Below are 27033 nucleotides of genomic sequence, written 5' to 3'. Positions count from 1 at the left end.
ATCCGCCTTACCTCTGCCTCCCGAGTGCTGGCGCTGGAGTCCTGTGCCGCTGCCACTGACTGGAAAGGCGGGTTTTGAAATCCCCCTTCTACTCTGTGACCACACTCTCTAACTCTCAGACAGGGACTTGAAATTCCCATCTGCAAGAGAGCATCCGTGACGATCACGAGCCGTAAACCCAGGCCCCCCTCCTGTTGTGGGCATCTAGTCCATGAGGAGGTCGCACTGCGGTGGTTCATCAGTCACCGACGGTCTAACCTGGGCCAGCAAGGCGGCTCAGTAAGCAAAGGCACCTGACACCAAGCGTGGCAAACCCAGGACTAGGTAAAGAGTCTCTGCCTCACAGATAATTAAACCAATAAATAGATCCAGCCAGGGTTATGTAGAGAGGCTCTGTCTCATACATAAACAAACAAATAAGTAAATACTGGCCAAGGTGTGAGTTAATGAAGTCTGATCTCCCAGACTACCATATTTCAAACCAGTTCCATTTATTTAAAAAAAAAATTGAGACTAACTTAATGATATCTCCAAAGCTGGTATGTCCTCTTGCCAGAGAAAATTACCCCCACAAAATAAACTTTAAACTCCACAAAAAAGCCACCACTTTTGGCCTGCTGTCTCCATCGTCTCAGCCAGCATAAAAGGTGCCTTGGAGTATTATTAGCTGAAGGCAGCGCTGACATTAACATCGCATTTTTAACAGCAGCAAGGCCCAGGGTGGAGAGACGGCTCAGCCCTTAAAGTGTAAGGCTAAGGAGCAAACGCCAACCCTTTTCAGGAGGCGGAGACCAAGGCGACTGACTAGAAAGCAACATGCAGAAAGTGCTTAGACGAAGCCGCGGGCCAGGGTGTGGAGCACGGGGAGCCCATGTTGATCTTTAGGGGTTTGGGGGCACAGAGGAGAGGAGGTGGGGGACACGGGGACCCTAGTTCCTGACCCCTGTGGTTGTTATCATGCTGTTAGCCTGATAACAGTTCTTGAAGTTGTATATTTGTGCTTTAACATATGAAGGTTTAAAAATGTGTGTGTGAGTGTGAGTGTGAGGGGGGCTAGTGAGACCAGTTGGAAAGTGCTTGTTGCACAAACATAAACATTTGTGCTCAGTTTACGAACCCATGTGTGAACACACACACACACACATCCAGACACAGCATTATGTATGTATAATCCCAGCACCACACACACACACACACAGCGTTATGTATCTACAATCCCAGCACTGGGGAGGCGCGTGTGCACACACACACACACACACACACACACACACACACCACACACACAGAGTTATGTATCTGCGATCCCAGCACTAGGGAGGCAGACAGAAGATACCAGGTTTGCTGTCAATTCCAAGTTGAGCGAGGGGCCCTACCTCAGCAACCAGGGTGTAGAGTTGCAGAAGACAACTGATGTTAACCTCAGGCCTGCACAAGCGCTCACACACCACAGATGTGCACACACGGACACACACGGACACACACGGACACAGACACACATGGACACACACAAAGTGGGAAGGCGGGCCGTGAGGAGGTGTCAGGTTAACTTAACAGTGTGTGCACACCTGAGTGAAGCATCCTCTAGAATGCTTGGGGAAGTGGCGTGACGGGTGGGCAGCCACTTGACAGACCGAGGCCCTTTACGAACCAGAGGCAATGGAAACACGGCCTTCCCTCAGCACACTTACAACGAAGTACAGGCTTGACTCCAGGAGAGGAAGAGTGTGGTAGCGTGCCTCAGACATCGTTGGCAGGGAGCTGCTGTGGCGACACTCAGAGGAGGCTCCCTGGGACTCCGCCACCCTGGTCACTGTCGTTGTATACAGACTTGTCAGACTTGTCATTTCCCATCGCCAAAAGGAGGAAGGAGGAGGAAAATCCCCACGATTGGGCACACAGTAAGCCTTGCGCTACCCATGAGGGCAATAACCTAACAACTAACACTGGTGACATCTGTGGTAACGAATCTAGTGACCATATGTCCCTCACCCACAGTGGCTGCTCTTCTTCTGTCTTCAGAAAAACAGAGCAGAGGCCACGTGCAAGGCCAGCCTCCGCCTCAACAGTACCCAGCGAGGCACATTTGCGATGCCGTCATCCCTCCCTGGGCCTCCTGCCTCGCCACCCGACCTCTCCTGAGTAACCCTGCCGACAGGTGAGCCCTCACGGAAGGAAGGAGAGGGTGGGAAATATACACCGTGTGCACAGCTCTACCCTTCCCTCTTCTGCCCTCAGAATGAGGTGGGCAACCAGCTTTAACCAGGTAGACCAATGTCTGTCTGTCTGGGGTTCCCTGCTGGTCCCACTGATGATTCTGGACCAGTGCAGTGTCGAGAGCTGAGGACCCCACGTGTCTCACAAAACCCAGGGGACTGCCATTCTGTTGGCAGTATCTTGCACATAGGCCCGAGGGAGAGCTGTCAAGTCTCTCTGCGCCTGTCTCGCCACAGGAAATTACAAGGGGAGAGGGGCTCGACCAGAAAGGGCCAGCACCTCTGTTTTTCTCTTGGTCCATTCTGAATGTTACTTGGGTCTGGGCTTAACGCAAGGCTTAAAGAGCAGCATTGGCGTGTGGACGTGGAGACAGCTGCAGACGGACCACGCCAACGTGCAATGTGATAGGAATTGTCTGGGCTCTGTCTAAAACAGTGTCTACCACCCTGAGTCACCAAAGGCCACCACAGCCACAGCCTGCAGTCACCGGCCTAGGAAGCAGAGGACAAGAAGGTACACGTGCAAGGAGCCTTTGGCTCAGTCTATAACAGCCCCACCCCACGCACATATACACACGCTAGCCACGCAGTTTTGCGGCAGAAAGCTACACAGGGGTTGTTTATTCTTTCAGGCCGCAGCTCTGTGTAAGAAAGAGATCATTAGTCTACAAATCCTCAACGAACACTTGAATCACTTCAGCCCTCGGAGTATGAGTAGTCAGTCATGTTTATTAATACTCCCCCGTTTGTCCAAATTTACCAGCAAGCAGATAAGAGAGCTTGTAACAGCTCTCACGGGTACCTTGAGAAGCTCTGTTTGGAACAGGAACCTTCTAGATGACTCAACTTTATGTTCCTATTTATGTCACCGGCACCGGTCCCAACAGAAGCAGGATGCACTGCGTGACAGGCCGTCACACAAAACTGGGAGGAGAAGGGAGCAGGGTTTTCCCGTGTCCTCCAGCTCACTGACAGCTCGAAAATCAGGCTGACCTCAACCCAGGAATGCTGCCTGAAAGTCTCCACCTACCGACTTCAGGAGAAGTCAGCTGCATCCGTTAAGAATCTGATTTAGCAATTCCACGCAAGCCTGTCTCCAGTATCTGAGATAAGTCCTTGGGGAAACGGTCCAGGCCATTCGCTGAACAGTCAGCTGCGTTGGGTACAATGCACTCACAGTCATCAGGCTGTTGCAGGGTAAACTATATTCACTGCGCTCCCAGGTAATGTCATTGAGTCTGCTCAGGTGTCTTCAGGTCAGCTCTCCCAGCACCGAGGTGGGGAGTACTTCCGAGCACCCTCCGTGTTTAAATGACTGCAAGTTTCAAGTCAGCACGAAACCTAACCCAGGCCTCTCTACTAGGGTGTGGGGTGCAATCTCCATGAGGAGACGAGTCGGTTTTGACAGTTTGTGTTTTCTCCAAAGCTGCTAACATAAAGGAAGCACATGCCTAGCTGTCTCGGTTAGGGTTTTGATTGCCGTGAAGAGACACCATGAAGACGGCAACTGTTATAAAGGAACATTTAATTGGGGTGGCTGGCTTACAGTTGTGGAGGCTCGGTCCATTATCATCATGACGGGGATCATGGCAGCGTGCATAGCTGAGAGTCCTACATCTTGCAGGTAACAGGAAGTCAAGGGACACACTGGGTGGTACCCTGAGCATAAGATCAAGAGTCAGCTGCCAGCCACAGCGACAGGGCCATGCCTCTGTGCCTGCTGGCATGTCACCCTGCTCCCTACCACGGTGGCCGTGAAGTCCAACCTCTGAAGCCAAGGGCCCCAAACAACTCTTCTGTAAGTTTCTTTGGTCATGGAGTCTTACCACAGCAGTAGAAGAGTAACTAAGACAGCCGACTTGAGTGTCAGCTACAGAAAAGGACGCAAAACAACTCGTCTTGCCTACGGTACTGAGAACTCAAGCCCGGAGCCTTGCGTGTGCGAGACACGAACTCCCTCTGCGTTCCTCAGACTTCCCTTCTAATGTTTACGGGCCCACAAAGAGCATTTTTTGACTCAGAGACTTTGGCCCCTAGCCTAAGCCACCACATAATTCAGGATTATCTCTTGGCAAATGGTGCAAAGTCTGGAAAAGACACATGCTTGGTTCTGTATGCCGTGGCTTCTAGACATAAGGCAAAAACAGCTGCTAGTGCAGTTGAGCCTAGGTTTCCACTCGATTTTTTTCATCATGTTACCTCTCTGAGCCCTTGGGTGAAAAGGCAAAGGGCTACGTGAACAAGGGAAGACCTGAGTTCGAATTCTGATAATTATCTTACTTTAGGCACAGAATTGAGGAACCTTGTGACAACAGCACCCATTTACAACCTGTTAACGCTTCTCCCCACTATTCGGCCTGAAAGGGGAGAGAATTACAAGCTGCTGCGGGCCTGGCCGGTTGGTTCTGGGTGGGCGGGCAGCATTGCTGTCACTGAGGCAGGCAGGACGGAGGGGACATTCCTGCTGAGCCAGTCAGCAGCAGCTTTGGGGAAGCCACCAACATGCCAACCCTCAGCCATGGAATAGCTGCAGGTTCGGAGCACAAGAAAAAACGCCCTTTTGAAAAGTCTCCCTCGGCTGTCTAACTGGAGGGCCTGCCCCGCTAGGGGAGGAAGAAGAAAAAGGAAACTCGACAATGAATTTCAGACCATTTTCATTAAGATAACAACAACGATACCGTCTCCGGTTTCACTGGAGAATGTCCCATGGAGCCACAACTGCTCACAGAGATGGGAAACTCAAGCAGCTGAAAAGGACACAACGGGGTCTGTGGATCACAGGGGTGCTGTGGTGATAGAGACCCTTGACTCACGCGCGGCCTGTCATCCCCAGGCCAGCTAGGCCTGTCCCCGCCATCCAATCACCAACCTGCTTTTTGTATGCCATCTCCAAACTAATCCTGAGGAAACTCTCGACCAACTTTCTGGTCCAAAGGCACCTGTTGATAGGAACCAAGGAGGAAGAAGAAAACTCCACAGATGCAAACCACCTGGACAAGAACCGTGGGAGAGGGCCCCTCCCTGACTCTCAGCTCTGTAACCCACAGCACTGGCTCCTCGGGGGTCCCTTCACACTGGCCAGAGTCAAGACGGTCTCTCCTTCTTGACTCCGAGGGGAGGGCCTCCTCGGCTGTCTCACAGCCACAACACATGACAACATATTAACAAGCAACTAACTCTGCGACTCAGGCTTCTTCACTGGGAGTCTGAAAACAGGGGCCACAGGGGGCTGAAATCTATAACAAGTCATTTGTATCGATGTCTTCAGCACTTGCTGTGTGAAAAAGGCCCTCTCCCGAGGTTCCAGACCTCGGATACAGTGCCTAAGCAACTCCACACTCGGGATACTGAAGATGGGCAAGCTCGCTCGCGAGACAGGGTCTGAAACGCAGTTAAGAGCCACACGGCAAACCATCAGGGAGCCAGCTAGCTTAGACGGCACAGGGTGTGGGAGCCCCGGAGCCCACGGCACTCTGGTGAAGTCCTTCGCCAATCCGTGTGCTCCCGGCTTTGGGTAGAGATCATTAGCCTATCCCAGGGAAGACAGTGAGCAGCTGGGAGATGCAGAGGAAACCGGTGTGGGAGGGAAACATGGAACAGGCCTTCCCTCCTCTTCCATCCACACTGCAGGACGAATATTCCATCGAGAGGTAAGGACACTACTTCAGGGTAGGTGGGGAGAAGGACGCTCATCTAGAAGGCTCGAACTTGAGTCCCGGCACCCACTTGGCGGCTCACACAGGGCTACTACTCCAGTTCCAGGGGATCTGATGCCTTCTTCTGGCCTCTACAGGCAATGCCCCTGCCACATGTGCCACACGGACGTACATACAGTCAAAATACCCGTTTAGAAACAAGCAAAAAGAGACACTAGTTCAAACGAGATCATGGCCAAGATGGAAGGAATGTTCAAGTACAACTACACGGTGAACCCAGCCTGAAACCCCGGCTTCCCACACACTAAGTGGAAGATACACCTAATCTGAGTCTTTTCTATCAAATGCTGTGAGATGTGTTTTGGACAAGGAATTCAAACCACTCTATCTCTCCCACTTCGTAAGACTTTTATGCAAATGTTCTAATCCACCCCCTACCACCACCCAGTAAAACCTTTAGTCTAGGAATTTGATGGCCTGTAGCAGCCCCATTTTCTCCTAGGAGCAGCAACCCTGTGAGGTCAAACCCCAGCCAAAGGCAAAATGACAGTCACTGCCTGAGTTAGAATAAAACTAACTGCACTACTTCTGTGTGTGTGTGAGAGAGAGAGAGACAGACAGAGACAGACAGACAGAGACAGACAGACAGACAGACAGAGAGAGAGAGAGAGCTTCCCATCATACCCTCCTGCTTAAGAGTAAACCTAGCCTTGTCCAGACACTTCAGCTGGAGGAATGGCAGTCTCTTTCTTTTCCATCCCAAACTTATTCCTAGCGTCAAAGGAACCATGCCCGCCCCCCCCTCTCCGTCACCTCAGCAGACCCCTCAGGCTCCCAGGTCCCCCGTGGCATCCCACAGACAACAGGACACAGTCAGGTATGACAAGAGACAGGTCGCCTCCCCCCCAAAAGAACAGCCAGGTGACTCAGCTAGCTGAGAGTATGGAGACATGTGTGATCCTGGAGGTCCCCCCCAAGCCTCTCCGGAGGTCTTTGACTGACAAGCATGGACACTTACAACTTGCCCTGACTTCGGCGTTCTGTCCACCGCGCCCGCACTGCCTCCGTCTCCAGAGCCTGAGATGCTTATGTCTAGCCAGCGGCCGGCCGCACTCACCCCCTTCTCTGGGAGGCGTGTGTGGCCTCCACGAGCTAGACCATGAGTCGACATCATAGGTACCTGTCAACGGTCCACCCCAAGCCTCATTCCACCGACCCCTCAGGACTGACTGACTCGGGGGTGTCTACGACAACTGGCCAAGTGTTAAGAGTTTGAAAGTCTGAGCCACTCCAAAGACAAAGCGTGTTGAGACCTCAAGGATGGCGATGGGGGGGGGGAGGCTACACACTTTTCCTTTGCAGCTGTGGCAGCCATTATCCTCCAACGCAAAGGACAGGGCGCTGCCACTAACCGTTAATCTGGGCAAAGCTATCAAACACTTACATTGCCCTGTCCACGGGTTAGGGAGGGTTGTGACAAGGGAACAACACCCAGGCACACCTGGCAGTGGTCAAAAGACGGCTTTAAGAAGAGCTGAGTGAAAGCCGGCCACGGTGGGACACACCTTTAACCCCACACTTGGGAGGTGAGGGCAGAACCATCAGTTCAAAGCCAGGCTCGGCTACTACGTCTCAGCTCGAGGCCAGCTGGGAAGACCTGATGAGGAGGGGGGGCGGAGGCGAGCTCTACTCTCAAGATAACTAGAAATCCCCGTATTACTCTTATTTCACGGGAAATTGGGGTAGGATTATCTTCCTCCTTTGTGGGGGCCGGAGCATGGCGAAAGAAGCTGTTATCGAGACTACTTCCTTCTAAAATAAAAGAATGAGTAAGAGTGTGGTGTGCAGGCCGGACGTTGGTGGCACACACCTTTAATCCCAGCACTCAGGAGGCAGAGGCTGGCGGATCTCTGTGAGTTCGAGGCCAGCCTGGTCTACAGAGTGAGTTCCAGGACAGCCTCCAAAACAATACAGAGAAACCCTGTCTCGGAAAAAAAAAAGTGTGGTGTGTGATAGAGTATTCGTCTACCATACCAAAGCCATAGGGTTGATCCCTAGTACTACACACACGCGCACGCACACACACACACACACACACACACACACACAGCACACACACATGCATGCACACACGAGGTTGCATGGCCAGCACATGGGAACACAAACCAATAAGAAGCTCAGGTACAGACAGCACGGGCCCTCTCCCCTACCATCAAAACAGAAGGAACAGACAAGGTTTGAGAAACTGAGTTTGACCTGAACTTGAACCCAGTGCAGTGCGGTATGAATGCACTTTTTTGGGGGGTGGGGCTTAGGCCAGGAAAGCACGTTTGCACGGAGTAAAACACCACACACCCCAGGAAGCCCTTCCCTGGTTTGCGGACCCTGCACAATGCCCACTGGGGACCGTGTCCTTCTTGCCTTTGGCTTTCGGCCTCTGACGATAGGAACAGAGAGAGCCCTGCCCCTTCCTCTCATTCATGCTGGAGTCTTGACAACCTAACCCCTCTGCACCCCAGTGTCCTCAGCTGGAGACAGAACAAGGCTGCTCTTGGCCAACTGCTCACCTGCTTCCAGGTGGCATCCTCCCTTGTCCTAGGGAGGCTACTTACAAGGTCGGGAACCCATCAGGATCACAGAGGCCACCATCCCTGGGGGGTCAGAATGGGCTGTACACTGGGTGAAGGTGTATTGCTGTGATTGGTTTCATAAAGAGCTGAAGGGCCAATAGCTAGGCAGGAGGGGTAAGTGGGATTTCTGGGGGGAGGGAGGGAAGAGGAGGAGGAGGAGGAGGAGGAGGAGGCATCGAGGGGCAGGAGGCGCCAGGAGACACAGGGAAGATACACCATGTGATAGAATGCAGATTAATATAAATGGGTTAATTTACCAGGCAGCGGTGGCGCACGACTTTAATCCCAGCACTGAGGATGCAGAGACAGGTGGATCTCTGTGAGTTCGAGGCCAACCTGGTCTACAGAATGACTTCCAAGACAGCCTCCAAAGCTACAAAGAAACCCTGTCTCATAAAACAACAACAAAAAATTAAAATTATAAATAAATGGATTAATCTAAGTTATAAGAGCTAGTTAGGAGCAAGCCTAAGCTATAGGCTGAGCTTTCACAATTAATAAATAAGTCTCCGCATTGGAAAGTTTCTGCACCCCAATAAGCCTCTCCGCCAACACAGCAATCCAAATCAGACCAAATCCAACCAAATTTAGAAAAGCCCACGTCAAATGGATACAACACTCCCGGATGATTTTTCAGCCCCCACCCCACTCCCAGAGAGGAGACAGGAAAGAGAGACCAGAAAACCAGCGTTTTCAGGTGGGGGGGGCAGTTTAAATACCTTGTGGGAGTAGTCTTGAGCATCTCTGGGGGAGGGGGTCATAATTTGGTGGGCTTTCTGAGATTCAGCAGGGTTTGGAGACAGGTGGGGGAGGGGAGCTAGGCTGGGACTTCCACTTTCATTATTTGTAAGGTGGCAGCTGGTAAAAAATCATGCTACAGACTAGACCAGGGGTACCAAGCCTCTGACTTCAGAGAGAAGATGACCCCAGTAATCAAAGCCCAGACACCCTCACTGGGCATAAGTGGGGACAATTTGCCGGCCTGGGGGAAGAAGGACTATGTGATCACAGAGACAGGAAAAGCTGGCGGCAGGGGAGGCCTAGGGAAGTAAGGCCCAGGGAGGAAGTGCAGGCTTACATGTGGGCTTACACGCGGGCTTACACGCAGCGCTGCCTGCTGTCCCACTAACTGGGAAGCTGCGGCTCACACAGGGCCGGGCTGTTTCTCCCAAGGTCACTGCAGCCACCACACTCGCTACTGGGGGCCCTTAAAAACTCACGTTCAAGTTCAGCTCCTCTCCCCTTGAACCGATTACCAAGGAATGGATCTAAATACCAGAGTCAGAAGAAACCTTTTTATCTGTGAGACCCTAAATGAGCTGCACAGGGCAGCATTCCGCAGGGCATCGAAATGGCCTCAGGGTCGTCTAGGGTTTGCTGGTTGGGAGTTCAATGGGACCATCAAAAAACCCTCCTGGCAGCCAGGCGGTGGTGGCGTTGGTGGCGCACGCCTTTAATCCCAGCACTCTGGAGGCAGAGGCAGGCGGATCTCTGGGAGTTCGAGGCCAGCCTGGTCTACAGAGAGAGTTCCAGGACAGCCTCCAAAGCTACACAGGGAAACCCTGTCTAGAAAACAAAACAAAACAAAACAAAACAAAAACAAATACAACAACAAAAAACACCCTCCTGCAGCCTTCCCCATGGCCTGATAACGTGAGGCAGTAGTTGCCACTAACTCATTTTGTTTCACCCTAAAAAAGTCAGTTCCCAGAAATCAAAGGCCATTAACTCCCTCTCCAGTGTCCCACAGCTAGCTGCTCTGTGGGGTCACTTCCTGCTGCACCCCATCCTTCCTGGGAAGGGACTCTTAGAAAGTGTCCCTCCTCACAATGCAAAGGCGGCAGAAGGAGCCCCGTGGATGAGGGAGCCCCATGAAATTTCCCTTCAAAAATCCATCGAGAGAGGGAAGAGAATACCGTCTGGGCTTAATCCGAGGGGCTAACCCTCCCTTTACAACACTTTAAGGATAAACAAGTACTGTATCTTATACTTAAAGGAGAAGAGAGAGGGCTTGGAGTCTGCCAAAGAGAACAATGGAGCCCTCTCTTTCAGTCACCGCAAATACAGACACCCCAGAGGACTTGTCTCAAGTTTCCCCCCAAAGTACAACAGGACGGGGCATTTGCATGTCAAAGAGGAGGTTCAGAGTGGGAGCCTGTGCAGCCTTATCCTGGAGACACCCGCCCCACCTGGTCGGGCTGGGGACACCAACAGCATCAGTGCCTGCCGGGACTTCCAGGGCTGTAATTCGCTCAGGACACTGAAACTGCTTTCCCAGGGACAGGACAAGCTCTCCTGAGTCATAGTAAGCCGGAACAGACATTCTGGAGGGTTTATGGGAATTGCCTCCACATCTGAAGACATTCTGGAATTGAAGCTGAGCTCTCATTAACTCCTAAGGGAAAGTGAGAGGAAGCTGGCCAGGCGCTGTGGGTGGGGACCCCAGGCAAGCTCAGTCTGACAGGGTAGAGGGCGGGACAGAACGACAGATCTGACGAACAGGGCACTGCGGTCAGCCCCGGCTTCTGGCAGGCGCGTGCCTGGGTCCCAGTCAACTGCCCAGGTTACCCTGAACAAGGTCTGAGGGGCTACAAAGAAAAACTTACTCCCTCCCGGCTGTAGATGCTGGAAGAGCAAGATGGAGACAGCCATGGGGCTGGCTCCTCCTGAGGCCCCTGCTTCCCGTGGGAGGCTGCTTGTCCCCCTGCCTCCAGGCATCCGCAGGCAAGGACACTGGTGCTACTGAGTTAAAGTTTATCCCAATCAGCTAACTCACTCCAATCACCTGCTTAGAGACCTTAGCTCGAAGTACAATCACAGCCTACAATGCTAGGGGCCAGGCTCAGCCGGGAGACCCCTGTTCCACAGAATAACAGTGGCCGGAGAGGCAGGGCCAGATTTGGGGGAGAAGGGGACACGGAGAGTATGGATCCAAGATCTGAAGCTGAGAGATGAGAAAGACTCAGGGTGGGCGGGGTCCTCGGAGGTTCTCACAGCAGGTGTTCCCCATGTGCTTAGAGTGGGTGTGGGTCACCACGGTCCTTAAGTGTAAGTGGTAAGCAGGTCCTCACCAGAACCGGTGGCTTTGCTGAGGTTTAATGACTAGAGGAAACCCGTGTCTTGTAGCTGTAAAAGAGAGTCTTGTCCTCTGAAAGCTTCACCTGTAAGCACGTGTGCACATCAAACCCGTGTCACACACGCTAACACGTATGCACATCAAACCCGTGTCACACATGCTAACATGTGTGCACATCAAACACGTGTCACACACGCTAACATGTGTGCACATCAAGCCTTCGTCACACGTTAACAGGTCTGTGCAGGACAGGGAAAGAGAATGCAGACATCTGGTTTATTCTCTAAAACTTTAAAAACTCGTGTGTGTGTGTGTGTGTGTGTGTGTGTGTGTGTGTGTGTGTGTGTGTGAGACTCTACCAAATGTTTAGTGAGTATCTGTGAGGTAGTCGCAGCAGATCGTGATTCAGCTGGGCCAAGAATCAGAGATGCACTCAGTGTCCGCACACAGGGCCAGCCCTCCACATTCTTAGTCAAGGGCAGAGGGCAGGAGGGTGACAGACTGCAGGAGTGAGGCCTGTCTCAGGAGATGAAGGACAGCTGGGGTTTTAAACATGTCTTCATTTGCGTGTGTGTGTGTGTGTGTGTGTGTGTGTGTGTGTGTGTGTGTGTGTGTGTGTGTGTGTGTGTGTGAGAGAGAGAGAGAGAGAGAGAGAGAGAGAGAGAGAGAGAGAGAGAGAGAGAGGTCAGGGGATGACCTTCAGGAAGGAGCCTGTTTGTTCTCTCCCTCCATCTGGGGGGGAGGGCCTGGGAAGAAGGTTTCTGAGATGTTTTCTTGGTTTGGTTTGGTTTGGGTGTTTGTTTCTGTCTGGGTATTGTTTTGTTTTGAGACAAAAATCTTAACGCAGCCCAGGATATCTTGAATTCCTTCCGCCTTCCAAGGTCTGCGATCACAAGCAGGTGCCACACCTGCATCTGTGAGATCCTCAGAGTGGGATTAGAGCTCTAAAAACAGCCTTCTGCGGCTTCTCAGGTTCCTGGTCTGCAGCGCTCACCTGGAAGACCACGGGGAGACTGGGGGGGAGGGGGAGGGCATTCCCAGAGCTCACAGCCCTAGTTACTGGGGACCTCAGCACAGACCACAGTGGGGCATCAACTCGGAGACTCTCTGACCCCCTCTGCCCCTAAGGACAAGGGGCTTCTCACCAGCAATAACCACAGCCAGGTCTTCGCTGCCCTCTAAGAGGCTCCATCCTCTCCAGGAGCAGAGGGTTGTCTCTCCAGGTGGGGCGTAAGGTGAACCTGGTTACCTTTCCTGGGCTGTCCCACCGAGAGCAAGCTCCCCACTGTCCCCCTCCACTCCTGTCCTGCAAGCGCCCGCCGCACATCTCATGCTGACAAGCAGGAGACTGGATTAAGTAAAGCCTGGGGATGCTTGGGTCTGCCTGGAAAGCGTGGGTCTTGCTCTGCTGCAGTTCAGCGGTGACCCTGACATTTCCAGAGCCGCAAACGTTAGCCTGTGATTAGTCTCTGCTGAAATGGACACCGTTATTTCCCCAGGTGAAACCAGCAACGCCAGCTCACCCCAGGCTGGCATCACAAGGGGCCACACTGCAACCTGATATTCCCTTTGGGTTACAGGTGCTGGGGCAGAGGGGCCTACTTACCTGGGGAGCCCCAATGGAGGGCTCAACTAGTTTAGATGCTCAGAGCACACAGTGGGGACTTCACTGGGGTTTGCCACAAGTGCCCAGCAATGTCAGCCCTGGGGTACCCCAGGCCCTTTTCACAGGGCCAGCAGCCCACTTCCGCCTTCCCAGGACCAGTCTCTGCCACAGCTGGGAGTGCCTGGGCCAGGTCTTCGGAAACGGTCTGCCGCCTCGGTAGCGGACTTCCGATAACAATAGGTTTCCTTTGCCCTTGAGATGAGCATCGCCCGTTTTGCCGGAGGCACCGTGGAAGGTGGGAGCGGGATGACTTGGAACCGCACAGATTCGGCCTGGCAGGTGGGTTGGAGCCATGGCCTCCATGGAGTTGACAGTCCAAAAGCTGCCCTGCCCGCCTGCCTCTCCATCGGACACCCCAGTATACTGCACCCAAGCAAGTCACTCAACAGTGCTCACTTCTCTGTCTCCCCCTGGGACACACCCTTAGGATGCAGCTGTGCTTACCGCACACTCCCCTCGGCACTGGCAGAGGCCAAGATTCACTTCAGCGAGAGGTATGTCTTGATAAATGACATAACGAGATCTGTTATTTTCTGTGTTGATTAAAAAAAAAAAGACAGAAACAGAAGAGAAACAGAAGCTCAACAAATAAACGACCAAATTAGGACGACTAGAATTTAAACATAAAGAACCCCTACCAACAAGAAGCGCTATACAAGGACAAGGAAATGAACAGCAACCTCCTCCAAACACCTAGCGCCTGACAGGGCAGGCCCTCGCTGCCGCCGAGTGGCAGGCTGAGCACTGGTGGCTCTATGATGTGGTGGGGAGACCTCACTGCAGACTACTAGGCACTACAGGTATAGACTCAAAATGCTAAGTGGGGCATCAAAGCCCCAGCAGCAGGGACCCTGCTGGACTCTCCAAAGATAAGGCCTAGGGCGTTCAGTGTCAGCTGGACACCCACTCACAGAACAGCTCCAGTCCAAGAGGCGGCAATGGACTAAGCCACCTGTCACAAGCCAGGCCCGCTCTACATCCAGACAACAGGGAGGCATGGCTGCCGGGTGCGGTGTTGCTGGAGGAAGGACGGGGCTGGCAGCAGACGTCATGTGGTGGAGATGTGTTCACCGTACGGCAACCAGGGACCAGGCAGGAGCCGACGGCTTTCCCCTGTGCCCTCTGTCACCACATCTAAGCCCTCTCAGCTCATGCGATGGCTCTACCCGTACTCAAGGCGACCTTTCCCACATCTCTGGAAATCCCTCCCCCCCAGGGACACAGCCACGGGCGCCTCACCAAACTTCCCGGTAGTTTCAAAATCTAGTCGATTTGACAATGGAAATTAACCATCACATAAAATATGTGCCGTGAGACAGTTTAATTTCACCAGCTCACGAGGGATAGATTAAAGAAAAGGCCGCCGTGTGGTCACATGTCTTTTCCTGGGACCACACAGGTAAATTAGGTGGAGGATGGTGGGCTAGAACTCCGGTCTTCTACCTCAAGCTTCACACTCCACCATCCAGCTCCTCACTTGCTGCTGCTGGACTGAGGCAGGGAATCAGCAAATGGAGGCGGGCCAGACTCAGGCCAAAGTAATCGCGGGCAATCAATGACGCAACACACCAAGTGCAAATAAACGGCTCAACTGCGTATTTCGAGATCAAAGCGAGGACCACAGGTTTCTGAAACCAGAAAGCTAGGAACTTAGATGTCTTCTTTTCAGGTCACAAAGATTTCGGAAAGACTTAGCAGCTTAGGGACAGTAAAAAGAGTCACATTGTAGGAGAGTGAGGGTATAGCTGGGGGGGGGGAATGCTCCTCTAGTATCCATAGGACCACAGGTTCAATTCAGAGCGCCCCCCCAAAAAGTCAATTTTGCATCAATCCTTACTGTCTCCATTCATTAAGGGCAATATATATAATATGTATATTAAGGGCACCCATATATACCCTACCAGGCTAACACCTACTAGGATGACAAAGTCTATTTTACAGTTGAGTGAGCAGCAGATCTCCTGTAAACACCACGTTTGGGACCTGCAAATGTTGGAGACCCCTCGAGGCCCAGCCTACTAGGTTAAGCCGCCAATCAGCTCCCCCCCTGTTGTTTAAAACAGGACAAGCATCTCAGGGTGTGATGGTGCAAATGTCAATCACAGCACTCCAGAGGCAAAGGCAGGCAGCTCCCTGAGTTCAAGGTCGGCCTGATCTCCACAGCCAATGAGTTCCAGGACTACACTTTAGAGACCCAATCTCAAAAGCCAATCAATAAATATAAATCTCATGCAATACATTCTGATACGCACATCTTTTTTTTTTTTTTTTTTTTTGGTTTTTCGAGACAGGGTTTCTCTGTGGCTTTGGAGGCTGTCCTGGAACTCGCTCTGTAGACCAGGCTGGCCTCGAACTCACAGAGATCCACCTGCCTCTGCCTCCCGAGTGCTGGGATTAAAGGCGTGCGCCAGAGCAAAGCGTGACCAAGACAAACAGGGCTGGGCAGTCGGGAGCCTGGGCTGCTGCAGAGGCCGGGAGGTCGAGGGACCCAGTTGTGTGATTCTGCAGGGATCCACATCTCGGGAGCACCCCAGGCTCCCACACTGCTGCAGAGCAATCTTTGGACACTGAGAATATGCATTACTCTCACTGGTTAATAAAGAGCTGACTGTGGACTGATAGCCTCCAAAACAATACAGAGAAACCCTGTCTCGTAAAAAAATAAAATAAAATAAAGAGCTGACTGGCCTATAGCTGGGCTGGAAGAGACTGGGCGGGAGGGACAGACTGGGAGGATGCTGGGAAGAAGGGCGGGGTCAAAGGAGATGCCTTGAGACGAGACAGAGAGCAGGCAGGAAGAGACATACATACAGGATGCCTCGGGGCGGCCCATAGGTTAACAGAAGTGGGTCCCTTTAAGTTATAAGAGCTAGCTAAAAGCAAGCTTAAGCTATCGGCCAAGCACTTGCAATTAATACTAAGTCTCTGTGTGGTTATTTGGGGAGTGGCCGGCGGGGCTGAAGAGTCCGCCTGCACAGCACTCAGGTGCACACAGCCATTCACAGAAGCGGGTACACACCCAAAATCAAAATCAATAAAAACAAATCTGCTGTCTGGTGAGAACGTGTGCACGCTGTGCGGCTGGGGAGGGAGCCTTTAAGAGGCCCCAGGAACAAAAAATGGTGACCCGGGCCTCAGTCACACCCTGGCCGACAAGACACAGCAAGGAAGGCACGAAGATTAAACACAGCGTATTAGATGAGCGATTTTACACTCACTTTACATTATGAGTGGAATTTTACAATGTTGCACAGGTGGCATTTCCTCTCCCATGAGTGAGTTCCTCCCCGCCCTGAGTCTCCAGGCCCCCTCACTGAGGGCCTCATATAGGAACAGGGAAGGAATGATCACAGAGAATCGAATCTGCCTAGAGTCAGTAGTCCCTGACTCAGCCCGCAGGTTCACCATGCCCACCTGAATAAGAGTGTGCTTCCCGTATGAGCGCCTCCAGCCTGCCCCCTCCCTGCAGAGGGCAGAGCCCTCGCCAGAAGCTGTTCCTATAAGGATCAAATAACCAACTACCCACAAGATGCCTGGCGCATGGGGCCCCACCCCCAATGCCACCTGCTGAGCACCCTGGTGCTGACTAAGCTCCAAGGAGGCAGCCTTAGACCTCACACCAGAGATCGAGAGATCGGCAAGTCCTGGGACAGAGAATGGGGACAGACAAGGGTGGTTCGGAACTCCTGACCCTCCCCCCGCAAAAAATAGGGAGGTTGAGAGGAGTGCATTGACTTTGGGGCAGCTGCAGTCAGCGGTACTGGAATTTTCCTGAAGGGGCCTTTTAAAGTTATTTATGCCTTGGTCATATGTCCTAAAAGTGGGGTTCAAACTGGCCTGGGGATGGGCCAGCACTGGGTTTTTATTTAGTTTTTCTCTTGTTATTGTTAGCTTCGGCTACCCAGGTAGTTCAGCCAAAATGAAGCCTGAGAAACTGCTTTGCAGTGTCAGCTACAAAGAACTTAACCAGGGCTGGAGCTGGCTGGCTGTGACAGTGTGTGTTTAGCATGTGTGAAACCCTGCCATTTGATCCCTACACCATCAAAAGGGGAAAGGAGACTTAATCATCAAAACAAGCTGGTAAGCTTCAGAGAAGTAATTTCCATCCGCTGGGCACAGAGGTAGATGTTTGCAATCCCGGAACTTGGGAGGTAGAGGCAGAAGGGATGAGAAGCTCAAGGATAGCCTTGCATACACGGCAAGTTTGAGGCTAGCCTGAGCTACCTGAGGCGCTGTCTCAAAAAGCCTAAATAAGAAGAAATAATCTCCATAAACAGACAACCGAAGGAGACAATCTGAGAATATATCCATGCAACCCAGCACCAAGAGCCAGCCTCCAGGTGTACAAAGTAAATCCTGACAACACACCAAGCACATTCCCCCTTGGGAATGGCCACCCGGGAGACCCGGCGCCTCTGGACTCCCCCGGGACAGGTGATGCGATCTCTGCTGACACGTGTGGAAAACACAATCTCCCATGCAGCTTTGACAAGTGGCTCAGCCACGCCTTGGAGGCTGTCCTCAAGACCTGTTCCCTTCTAGGGCTCAAACTAAAGACCGTGAATGGCAGCAAGGCGCTGCCCAACTGGGGTACCCATAACATGAGGACAGAGAGAGAGCAGCAGCGGGTTACGTGAGGACAAACCCCCACAGACTGACAGGCCGGTGGACTGCACCACACACGGCTAATGGGGCCGGCTTCCTCCTCTGCAGGCTTCCCCTGCTCAGAGTGTCTCCATCCGCCTTTTGCTTAGGCCACACCCTCAGAGATGCCCTGGGCCCTCTTCCTGTTGGAGCCTGCAGTGTGCCTGGCATCAGACCTCTCGGCTCAATGATCAAATACGATCATGAGCTGTATGTAACACAACGTGAGTCCCTTGCTGCAAAGGGGACTGCAGGGCGGCAGAGCCGGGAGAGGCACCGCCCAGCCCTTCTCAGAAAGTGCCTAGGAGCACCTGCTCAAAGAGCCTGGAGCACCTGCTCAAAGCGCCTGGGAGCACCTGCTCAAAGAGCCTGGAGCACCTGCTCAAAGTGCCTGGGAGCACCTGCTCAAAGTGCCTGGAGCACCTGTTCAAAGTTCCTGGAGCACCTGCTCAAAGTGCCTGGAGCACCTGCTCTAAGCCACAGCGGAACTGTGGGTGACAACCCCACCTGGAGTCACAGAACCGATTGGTGAACTCCAGCTTGCTCTCGAGAGCTTTTTTGAGCAGGATGGCCCCAATTTGTATTAGGGTGACTTTCCTTCCAATGAAAGAAAAAGGGAGAAAAACCAGAGCCAGGCTTGAGGAAGCAGGTTTCCCCGAGGCTCCCAAACACCTGCATCCAGTGGGTATTAGGTGAGTGGGTGAATGCATGCATGAATGAATGCATGAATGAATGAATGAATGAATGAATGAATGAATTCCATAGGCACATTAAAGTCAAGCAGTAGAGTCAGATGCCAGGGTCTAAGGTTTAAGAAGGATGAGTTTGTCTTAGCAACTGGATAGATAATGGTCCTAACAACCAAACGGCCATCCAACCTAACAAACGGAAGGGAAGAGTCTTAGCGTCACCATTGCTGTGAGAAAACACCATGGCCGAAACAACTTGGAGAGGAGAGGGTTTACTTGGTTCACACTCCCACATCACAGATCCTTGTCAACGGGAGTCAGGACAGGAACCTGGAGGCCAGGACAGGAACTGGAGGCGGGAGCTGATGCAGAGGCCGTGGAGGAAGTGCTGCTTACTGGCTTGTTCCCCGTGGCTCACTCAGCCTTTCTTATAGAACCCAGGACTGCCCGCCCAGGGATGGCTCCACCCACAATGGGCTGAACCCTCCTCCATCAACCACTAATTAAGAAAATGCCCTACAGGCTTGTCTGCAGCTTGACCTTAAAGGGGGGCATTTTCTTATTTGGGGCTCCCTCCTCTCAGTGTGTGCCAAGCTGACATAGAACTAGCCCATCACAGGAGGAAACATACCACAGGTGCACACACATCTAAAAACCATGTTCGTTCACTGCTTGGTAAGGTCAGCATAGACACTCCTTCAGCCCGCCCACACGTGTGCCTGCCTGTTGCAGCCCAGCGGGCACACAGATGCTGAGCACTTCTGGCCTTGGTGGACAGGCCTAGGACACATTCTGACCACCCAGATAGCATCTCAGCGGTGACATCGCCACCTCCAAGCTACGAGGTTCCTGAGAAGCTGCCCAACCCCTCTGGACCTCAACGTCTCCCCCAAGAGAACTGTGAGACTGTCTGCCTCGGAGATTGAGAATGTAATTTCTTGAGGGCACCGTGTAAGACGGAACACAATACAGAGGCGTTAGTGATCACTAGTGTTAAACTAGCTCAGTGGACCCTCCAACCCATCCTCTCAATGTGTGGTCTGGGAGACACAGATTCCCAGGGCTCACTAGGGCCAGAGATCCTGAGGACTCCACAGTGGGGGCTCCGTAAGAGACCCACACCCTCTACTTTTAAAAGCACGTCGGAGGTCATTATTTGAGGTATCTACCATCCAGCCATGGCTCTGCTGATTTCTGCTTTCAATGCTCCTCAGAAATTACGTAATTATCAAGGTTCCGTAGAGGATTAATCTTTAAATAAGCCTGGAACTTTCCTTCCTGCTCTGCAGGGCAGGAGTTTTCCTTTGTTCCCACTACAAACCTGGCACCCTGCCTGTGGCCAGCAAGGCCAGAGATGGCTAAGCAGGTACAGGCACTTGCCACCAAGCCTGGTGACCCACGTGAGGTTCCTCCCCAAGACCCACGTGGTGGAGACGTTGTCTTCTGACCTGCACACATGTGCTGTGGGAGGTGTGTGTGTATGTGTTCCTGTGGCGGGGAGCGTGTGTATGGATGTGTGAGTGTTCGTGAGTACGTACGTGCGTGTGTGTGTGTGTGTGTGTGTGTGCGCGCGTGTGTTCATGTCTGTGTGGGGGAATGTTGGTGTCTTTGTGTTCATGCATGTGTATATGTGTTAGTCAGTGTGTGTGTGTGTATATGTGTTAACGTGTGTGTGTGTGTGTTGTATATTAAAAAGTATTCAAAAATGGCGCCAAATGCCACAGTTGAAAATTAAACAGTGCTAATCTGGGTACAGCTCACACCTACAAGCCCAGCACTCAAAAGGCAGCAAGGTAGAAGCATTCCGTACCTGTAGGTTGGACTAAAAAGTGATGCCCTGTCTTACAGAGTAAAATTAATAAACAAACACTCGGAATTGCTGCTGTCCCTTGATAGGGGATGGGGGGGGGGAGGAGGGGATGCCACACAGTCAGTCTCTCTACGCCATTTGTGTTTCTACCCTCAAGCCAGGAGCCTTTTCTAAGCTAAGTCCCCAGAAAGTCTGCCCCAGCACCAGCGGCTGTTTCTACAGCTGCACAGACTTTGCAGATGACATCTCATCAACAGACACAGCCGGCTACAGGACAATGAGGATGTAACTGTCCTCAGGGGCCAGGTGCCCTGTCCCCTGCTGTCCCCCCAACACCAGCACCCTGGGAAAGTGCCTCTCCCCACTGACAACCTTCTCAGACCTGCTGCTACAGCCCAGGGCCTCCTGGGTAGGAGGCCTAGCCTAGGAGCACAGAGTACACCCACGCGGCCTTGTTGGATGTTGGTAACAACATCAGGGGGCAGCAGGGAAGCTGGGCAAGCTTGGAAGAGCCTGGGAGCTTCGACCATCTCATACCCAGCGGGACACAGACTCTCATAAACTGTACTTCTAACGGCAGGCACGAGACACTACTCAATATACGGCGACGGGAAAACGTGCTGATTTTGCGAAGAGAAATAAAAAACTGGTGCCTATTTTATATCAACTGCAGAAAGAACTTCGGCTGCCTTCGTTGTCAGCAGTGAAGCAACACAACGGCTAAGACAACCCCGGGGTCTGGGTGGCCCTGGGATGTGAAGACACTTACTGATGGAGTACGTACTGGAGGTGTACTCAGCGGTGAGTGTGTGTTTAACCTGCATGATGCCCATCTCCAACCTCCAGCACCAGCAGCCTGGGAAAGGGGAATGCGGGGACAGGAAAATGTGCAGCCAGGGACACATGCAGCATGATCGGTCGTTGGAGGCACTGAGCTCAACAATGGAGAAAAGCTGTGCATTACAGTCAGAAGACGTCACGGCATACAGGCAACGCAGCCCAGCCCGCCATGAAAACTAACGGGTCTGTAGCAGGGCTCACAGCTTTGCTTGGTGCCGGCGTGGTCCTGCAAACGTGTGCGTTGAAGCCAGTGTGTGCAAGGCACACTGGACGTCAGCAGGTGTGTCGGGCTAGTGGAAATTATTACCCTTATCCCAACCCAGTGCCTGGACAGCACAAAAACCAAACTGCTGCAGATTCACTATCACACTGGCTGTCGTCGTCTGGCCGGCAGCCACCGGCTCATCGGGAGTTTAAGGAGCAGACAAAGCGGGAGGGAAGAAAAGCAAACACCCCCACCAGGAGGTGAAAAGCCAGGGCTGCTCTACTACAACGCTGGCATCTGTAGGAGGCCACTTCCCCGCCTACAGCAAGACAGCTGCAAAAGGGAACCACGGAACCTAGAAACAGAGACATGAGGCACTCCAGTAGACACACAAGGTGTCATCGCTGTCCACGGGTGACTTCACCAAGTCACGCCGCCCCGTGCCCTGCAAAGAATACTACTGGAATGACAGCGCCCACAGGAGGAGCGCCTTAGTGCAGTAGAACATCCTCAGCCTTCATCGGTATCACCTGGACGCCTTGGGAAAGACACCTGAATGTAACAGGGGCCCCCACCACCTCTGATTGTTCTGAACCAGTCTGTTGGGATTACTGGAGACCCTGCATCTTTCTAATAAGCTGACGACGCTGATGCTGCCCCTCTGACCGCCCCGCTTTTGGAGCAGCTGCGGTAGAATAAGACACGTGCTCCACGGGCATGATCTCCAACCTCAACCATCCCTTGAGGAAGCTCAACCTGTAAGACCAGGAGGAGCAAGTGAAACTCCTCCTCCATACGTGGCGGAACCAACCCCCGGGGAAAGGAGCATAGTACCAGCAGCTCCTGGGGGCCAGACTGCCCAGGCTTGGGTCCTGTCGGGCACTGAGCAGCTATGTCGTCCTACACAGGTTAATCAGAACATCTCAGTCTGCCCGCATGTCTCCATGGGTGTAAAACCAGACGTGATAGGCCATTTCTCCCCAACTGGGAAATGGAAATGAGTGCCCGCCCAAGCCAGCGACGGGAGGCCGTTTCTTTTCTTTCTTTCTTTGAGACCTGACTGTCCTGGAACTCTGCCTTACCTCTGCCTACTGAGTGCTGGGATTAAAGGCTCACAGGCACCACACCCGGCCACGACTTACATTCCTAACATTGGGTTTTGACAGACATGGTGGCTCACACCTATATCCCCAGCACTCAGGAGTCTGGGGCAGGGAGGAGAACCGCTGTGAATTCAAGGGGCTTCAAGACCAGGCTGCCACACTGTCAATTCCTCGGGCTGAAGTCCTCTTCCCTTCTTAGCCTCCTACAGGTATGTGCCACTGACACCCCTTCCCCCACATCTTCAAAGTCCGAACACAGAAAGGTCACCAACGGTTCCAAGTCCTAGCCGGAGAGTGTTGGTCAGGCCTTTAATCCCAGCAGAGGCAGGCAGATCTCTGGCTCTATAGATGAGGCCGATCTTGTCTTAATAGCGAGCTCCAAGCTACACAGAGAAACCCTGTCTCAAAAAACCAAAACGAAAGAGTTCTGTGTCGGGCTGGAGAGATGGCTCAGAGGTTAAGATCGCTCTTCAAGGGGTCCTGAGTTCAATTCCCAGCCACCACATGGTGGCTCACAACCATCTACAATCCAATCTGGTGCCCTCTTCTGGCGTGTAGGCAAAACACTGTATATGTAATAAAGAAATAAATCTTTTTTTAAAAAAGCATTCTGTGTCCTGCTGAAGCTCAGGAGACCAAGACAGCCCACCTGCTCTGAGATATATATATATTCTACCCATATTCCTTATTCCTGCCTGGTCCTCTCTACCAAATGTCCAAGATCAGATCCTGCAACAGTAAGTGACTCTTTGACATTCCCTGGGTTTTTTCCCGTTTTTAAAAGGCAGCATTAGAATGTGAGGAAGATGAAACCGCAGAGGCCAAGAAATACAAACTATTCCGGTTAGCCAAGCGTGAGTGCTAGCCAGCCTGGGCTATTAGACGGAAAACTACTAGGAATGTCACCTACCTAAGTCGTTTTGCTACAGTAAGAGGGGAAAGGCTAGGGCGGGACAAACCCATCAGTGGTTTCAGGCATCGTGACAATGGGTCCCATCTCTAAATACACTAGAGGTCTTGGTAAGCCCCCCTTCCCCCAGCCTTAAGAAACTCATCCAAGAGCACCGTAGTCACCAAGGGCAGAAAACGAGAAGTCCGTATAGTTAGTGCTCCACTAAGGCTGCGTTGTCAGCCAAGAGGGAAAACGTCTTGCAGACCTCGTTGGAGAGCAGTGTCTCCATTCATAAAAACACATGACAATAAATTCGTATTTTGCCCACACGAGACCAGCCACACTTAGGAACCAGGGCACCCACTGAGGGCCAGAAGGAGGGGTTATTAAACTTCCTCGCAAAGACACACACTAGCACCCACAGTGGCCGCCGCCGGCCGAGTCGAAGGATGCCTGGGGAGGTGCTTCGGCAGGCAGGCGGCGTGGATGCTGTAAGCACTCCAGCTCGGCGCTGTCCCAGCACTCTCTAGCTTCGGCTGCGATTAGATAAGACCAGCTGTTGACAGCTGCTCAGTTAAGCGAGGAAAAGGGAAAAGGTGCAGCCGTTTGGGCGCAGGAGCAGGACCCAGGGAAGGTGGGAGGCATGCGGGGGGAAGGGGGTCCGCTTACCAGGGCAGGAGGACAGCGACGCTTTTACCCCCCACCCCGAACCGATGCCGACTCCGCACCACCCACCACCGGTCCCAGCGCTGGCGGGCGGGAGCCACCACCTGCGCCCTGCCACCCGGGCGCCCCCCGCGCGCGCGCGCCCCTCCGGCGTGGCGCGGCGCGGAGCGTGGTGGGAGCCGGCGCGTGGGGCGCGCGCGGCGGGGCACGGGAGGGGGGGGACCCGCAGGTGGCGCGCGCGGCCGCGCAGGGACCACATCCTCCGACCGAGCGAGCGCCTCGGACCCGGCGCCGAGAGCATCCGGCGCGTGGCGAAGCCGGCGGCCGAGCACCTCGCGGGCGGCCAGGCGGGCCCAGGCGGGACACTCACCAAAAGAACAGGCGCGAGCAGAGGTTGGCGTCCTGCAGCGGGTTGGGTTTCACCTCGGGGTGCACCGGCAGCATCTCGCCCGGGCTGTGGATACGCGCGGCTTCCCCGGCGGAGGATGCTGGAGCTCCGTGCAGGCGTGCTGGTCCGCTCGGCGGGAGCCTCGGCAGGCGGCGGCTTCCGGGAACCGAGCGCCGGACCGCCCTGACCCCGCCTCCCGGGGTTCCTCGGGGCGCCCGCTACGCCCCGCCGCCGCCGCCGCCGCCTCCTGGAGCCCGTGAAGCTGCGCGTCGCCGCGCGCGAGCGAGAGCGTGCGAGCCAGCGAGCGAGCGAGCGAGCGCAGGGGAAGGCGAGCAGGGGACTGCACGCGCGGGGGGGGGGAAGGGGGGCACGGGCGGAGGAGGACCCCGGAGGGAGCGCGAGGCCCCGGCGTGGAAGCTGCACGTGCTCGGGGACCCCCCCCCCCACGCAGCAGCAAACTTTGCCCAAGTTTCAGATCGGCGCCGGAGCACCACCCTGCTTGCTGGTGGCGGGCGGGCGGGCGGGGGCGGTGCCGGCTGCGCCCGCCCCCACCCCGCGCTCAGAAACGCCCCCTGGGCCCAGGGCTGCTGGATGGAAGCTGCCCGGCTTTGGCCGCCCTCCTCCTCCTGGCAGGTTGCCTTCATCAGGACCAAATAGGGCCGCTGTGGGAGGTTCTCCGACCTGCGGGCCAAGAGTCTCACCCGGAACAACAGCAAGGCTTTAAGAGAGTCCCTTTGCAGACCTGAAAGCCGTGGAGACGTCGGGCCACACACGGGGTCAGAACGCAGGGATTTGGAGAGATGGGTGGATGTTGCCATTCCGGGTGGGCTTCTTGCCCCTTCCTGTACTGCTTGGCATGGGGGATGGCTGTGAGCAGTTGGCTGCCCTCTTAGACCGGGTAAAGGGAGATCAGGTAATACGCTCACTGCCGGGCCCTGTGTCCTTCACCGAGCCCCGAGAGGCCAGCAGAGGGACAGCGGCCAACGGGACGCCTTGGCGAGCCTTTCTGTATCCCTCCTCCACTTCTGGTTTGTACGGTGCGCTTTTCCAGACGGTGGCTCCCGTTCTACCAAGTCTACTCAGCCTCAGAAGGAAGGTCAGGCTCCTCCGCGATCTTAAGGTGATAGTGATAATGACAATAGGATAATGAAAATCTGGTCTGTACTCAAGTCATGAACTTAGGCTGTTTCGGGGACGGCCAGGAAGAATGAGACTGCGACAGACACACGGGGCAAAATCTTCATCGCCGGGTAGAGAAAGATGAGCGGTTACGGAATTCACGGTGCTAGCGGACGATTCCTACCCTTCCCTCTGCCGTGAGAAAACACTGACCAGAAACAACTTAGGGAGGGAAAGAGTTCATGTCAGGCTTGCCCTCGCGGGTAACAATCCATACCCGATTCAGCTCCGGGCAAGCACGAAGAAATGCTGCGCACTGGCTACTCAGGCCTTCCCCTGCCCGTCTCAAATAAGACCTCTCTCTCACAGTGGCCACAGCCCAAGATGATCCCGGCAGTCCTTCAGCTGGTGACTCTAGGCCGTGTCGGGTTGACAATGGGAAGTCAGCAGCCCAACTCCTCTTTGGTGGCTTCCCATGTGTGACGATGCAAATGGCCTTATTTATTAGGAACAGTGTTTACACTCTTCATACAAATAGGCATTTACCTAGAAGTCAAGCTGTAGGTGGTGGTCCGAGCCTTCAACCCCATTCACTTTGGAGGTGGAGACGGGATCAACAATCTAAGGTCGCCTTTGATGGGCCGGAGAGTTCCTGGCGGGCCTAGCCTATAGGAGCGGCCCTGTGTCCAAAAACAAACGAAGTAATAAGCGAGGCAGCAGCGGTACTCAGAAGTATGAGACAGGGAGATCGGAAGGTCAGCATCAACTGGGTACCCGGGGAGGTCTAGATCTGATGGGTTACATAGACAGCTTGAGAGAGAGAGAATTGGAACCGGGTCTGGTGTATTCCATGTCAGCCTTCTAACTCCCTGTTATAACCAGGGGTGACCTTGGACATCACAGACATGCCATGGGGGGGCGTCCTTCTGTGTGCCGTGAATGTATGTTTCTCTTATTGGCTGATGAGTAAAGCAGTTGCAGCCAATGGACAGTCAGGATGTAGCCAGGCAGGAAGTGTAGGCAGGGCTGCCAGACCAGGAGAATGCTGGGAAGAGGACTGGAGAGTGACTCTCCCGGAGAGCTGCCGTGTAACTACCGGGAAGGTAGGACGCCTGGGCATTCTCTGGCGAGCCAAGACCGCATGGAGACACATAGATTACTAGAAATGGGTTAATAATTAAGAGAGAGCTAGCCAATAAGAAGCCTGAGCCATCGGCCAAACAGTTTATAATTAATATAAGCCTCTGTGTGTTTATTTGGGACTAAACAGGACCGGGGACCGGGTGGGACAGAAACTTTCACCTATGGACATATTCATCATGCCTAGTTTTAAATGAGCCTTTGTGGCTGGAAAGACATTCTAGTAGGTAAAATGTTTCCCTTAAAAGCACAAGGACCAAATTCATCCTGTTCTCTATAAGTTAGGCACGGTGGCA

At 53.5% G+C, this 27033-nt stretch overlaps 1 protein-coding gene across 1 annotated transcript in view; it reads right to left on the bottom strand.

Annotated features, from left to right (window-relative positions):
- Positions 1-24665, bottom strand: part of Abcc4 (ATP binding cassette subfamily C member 4) — a 197369-nt gene extending 172704 nt beyond the window's left edge. The window contains exon 1 of the mRNA XM_005079412.4: positions 24461-24665. Within this exon, the coding sequence (XP_005079469.1) occupies positions 24461-24534 (74 nt within the window). The 5' untranslated portion in view covers positions 24535-24665. The remainder of the gene's footprint in view (positions 1-24460) is intronic.
- Between the last annotated feature and the right edge of the window lie 2368 nt (positions 24666-27033).

Source organism: Mesocricetus auratus, unplaced genomic scaffold, assembly GCF_017639785.1.
Source record: "Mesocricetus auratus isolate SY011 unplaced genomic scaffold, BCM_Maur_2.0 Super-Scaffold_2245, whole genome shotgun sequence".
NCBI lineage: Eukaryota > Metazoa > Chordata > Mammalia > Rodentia > Cricetidae > Mesocricetus > Mesocricetus auratus.
This window is presented reverse-complemented; position numbering and strand designations above follow the sequence as displayed.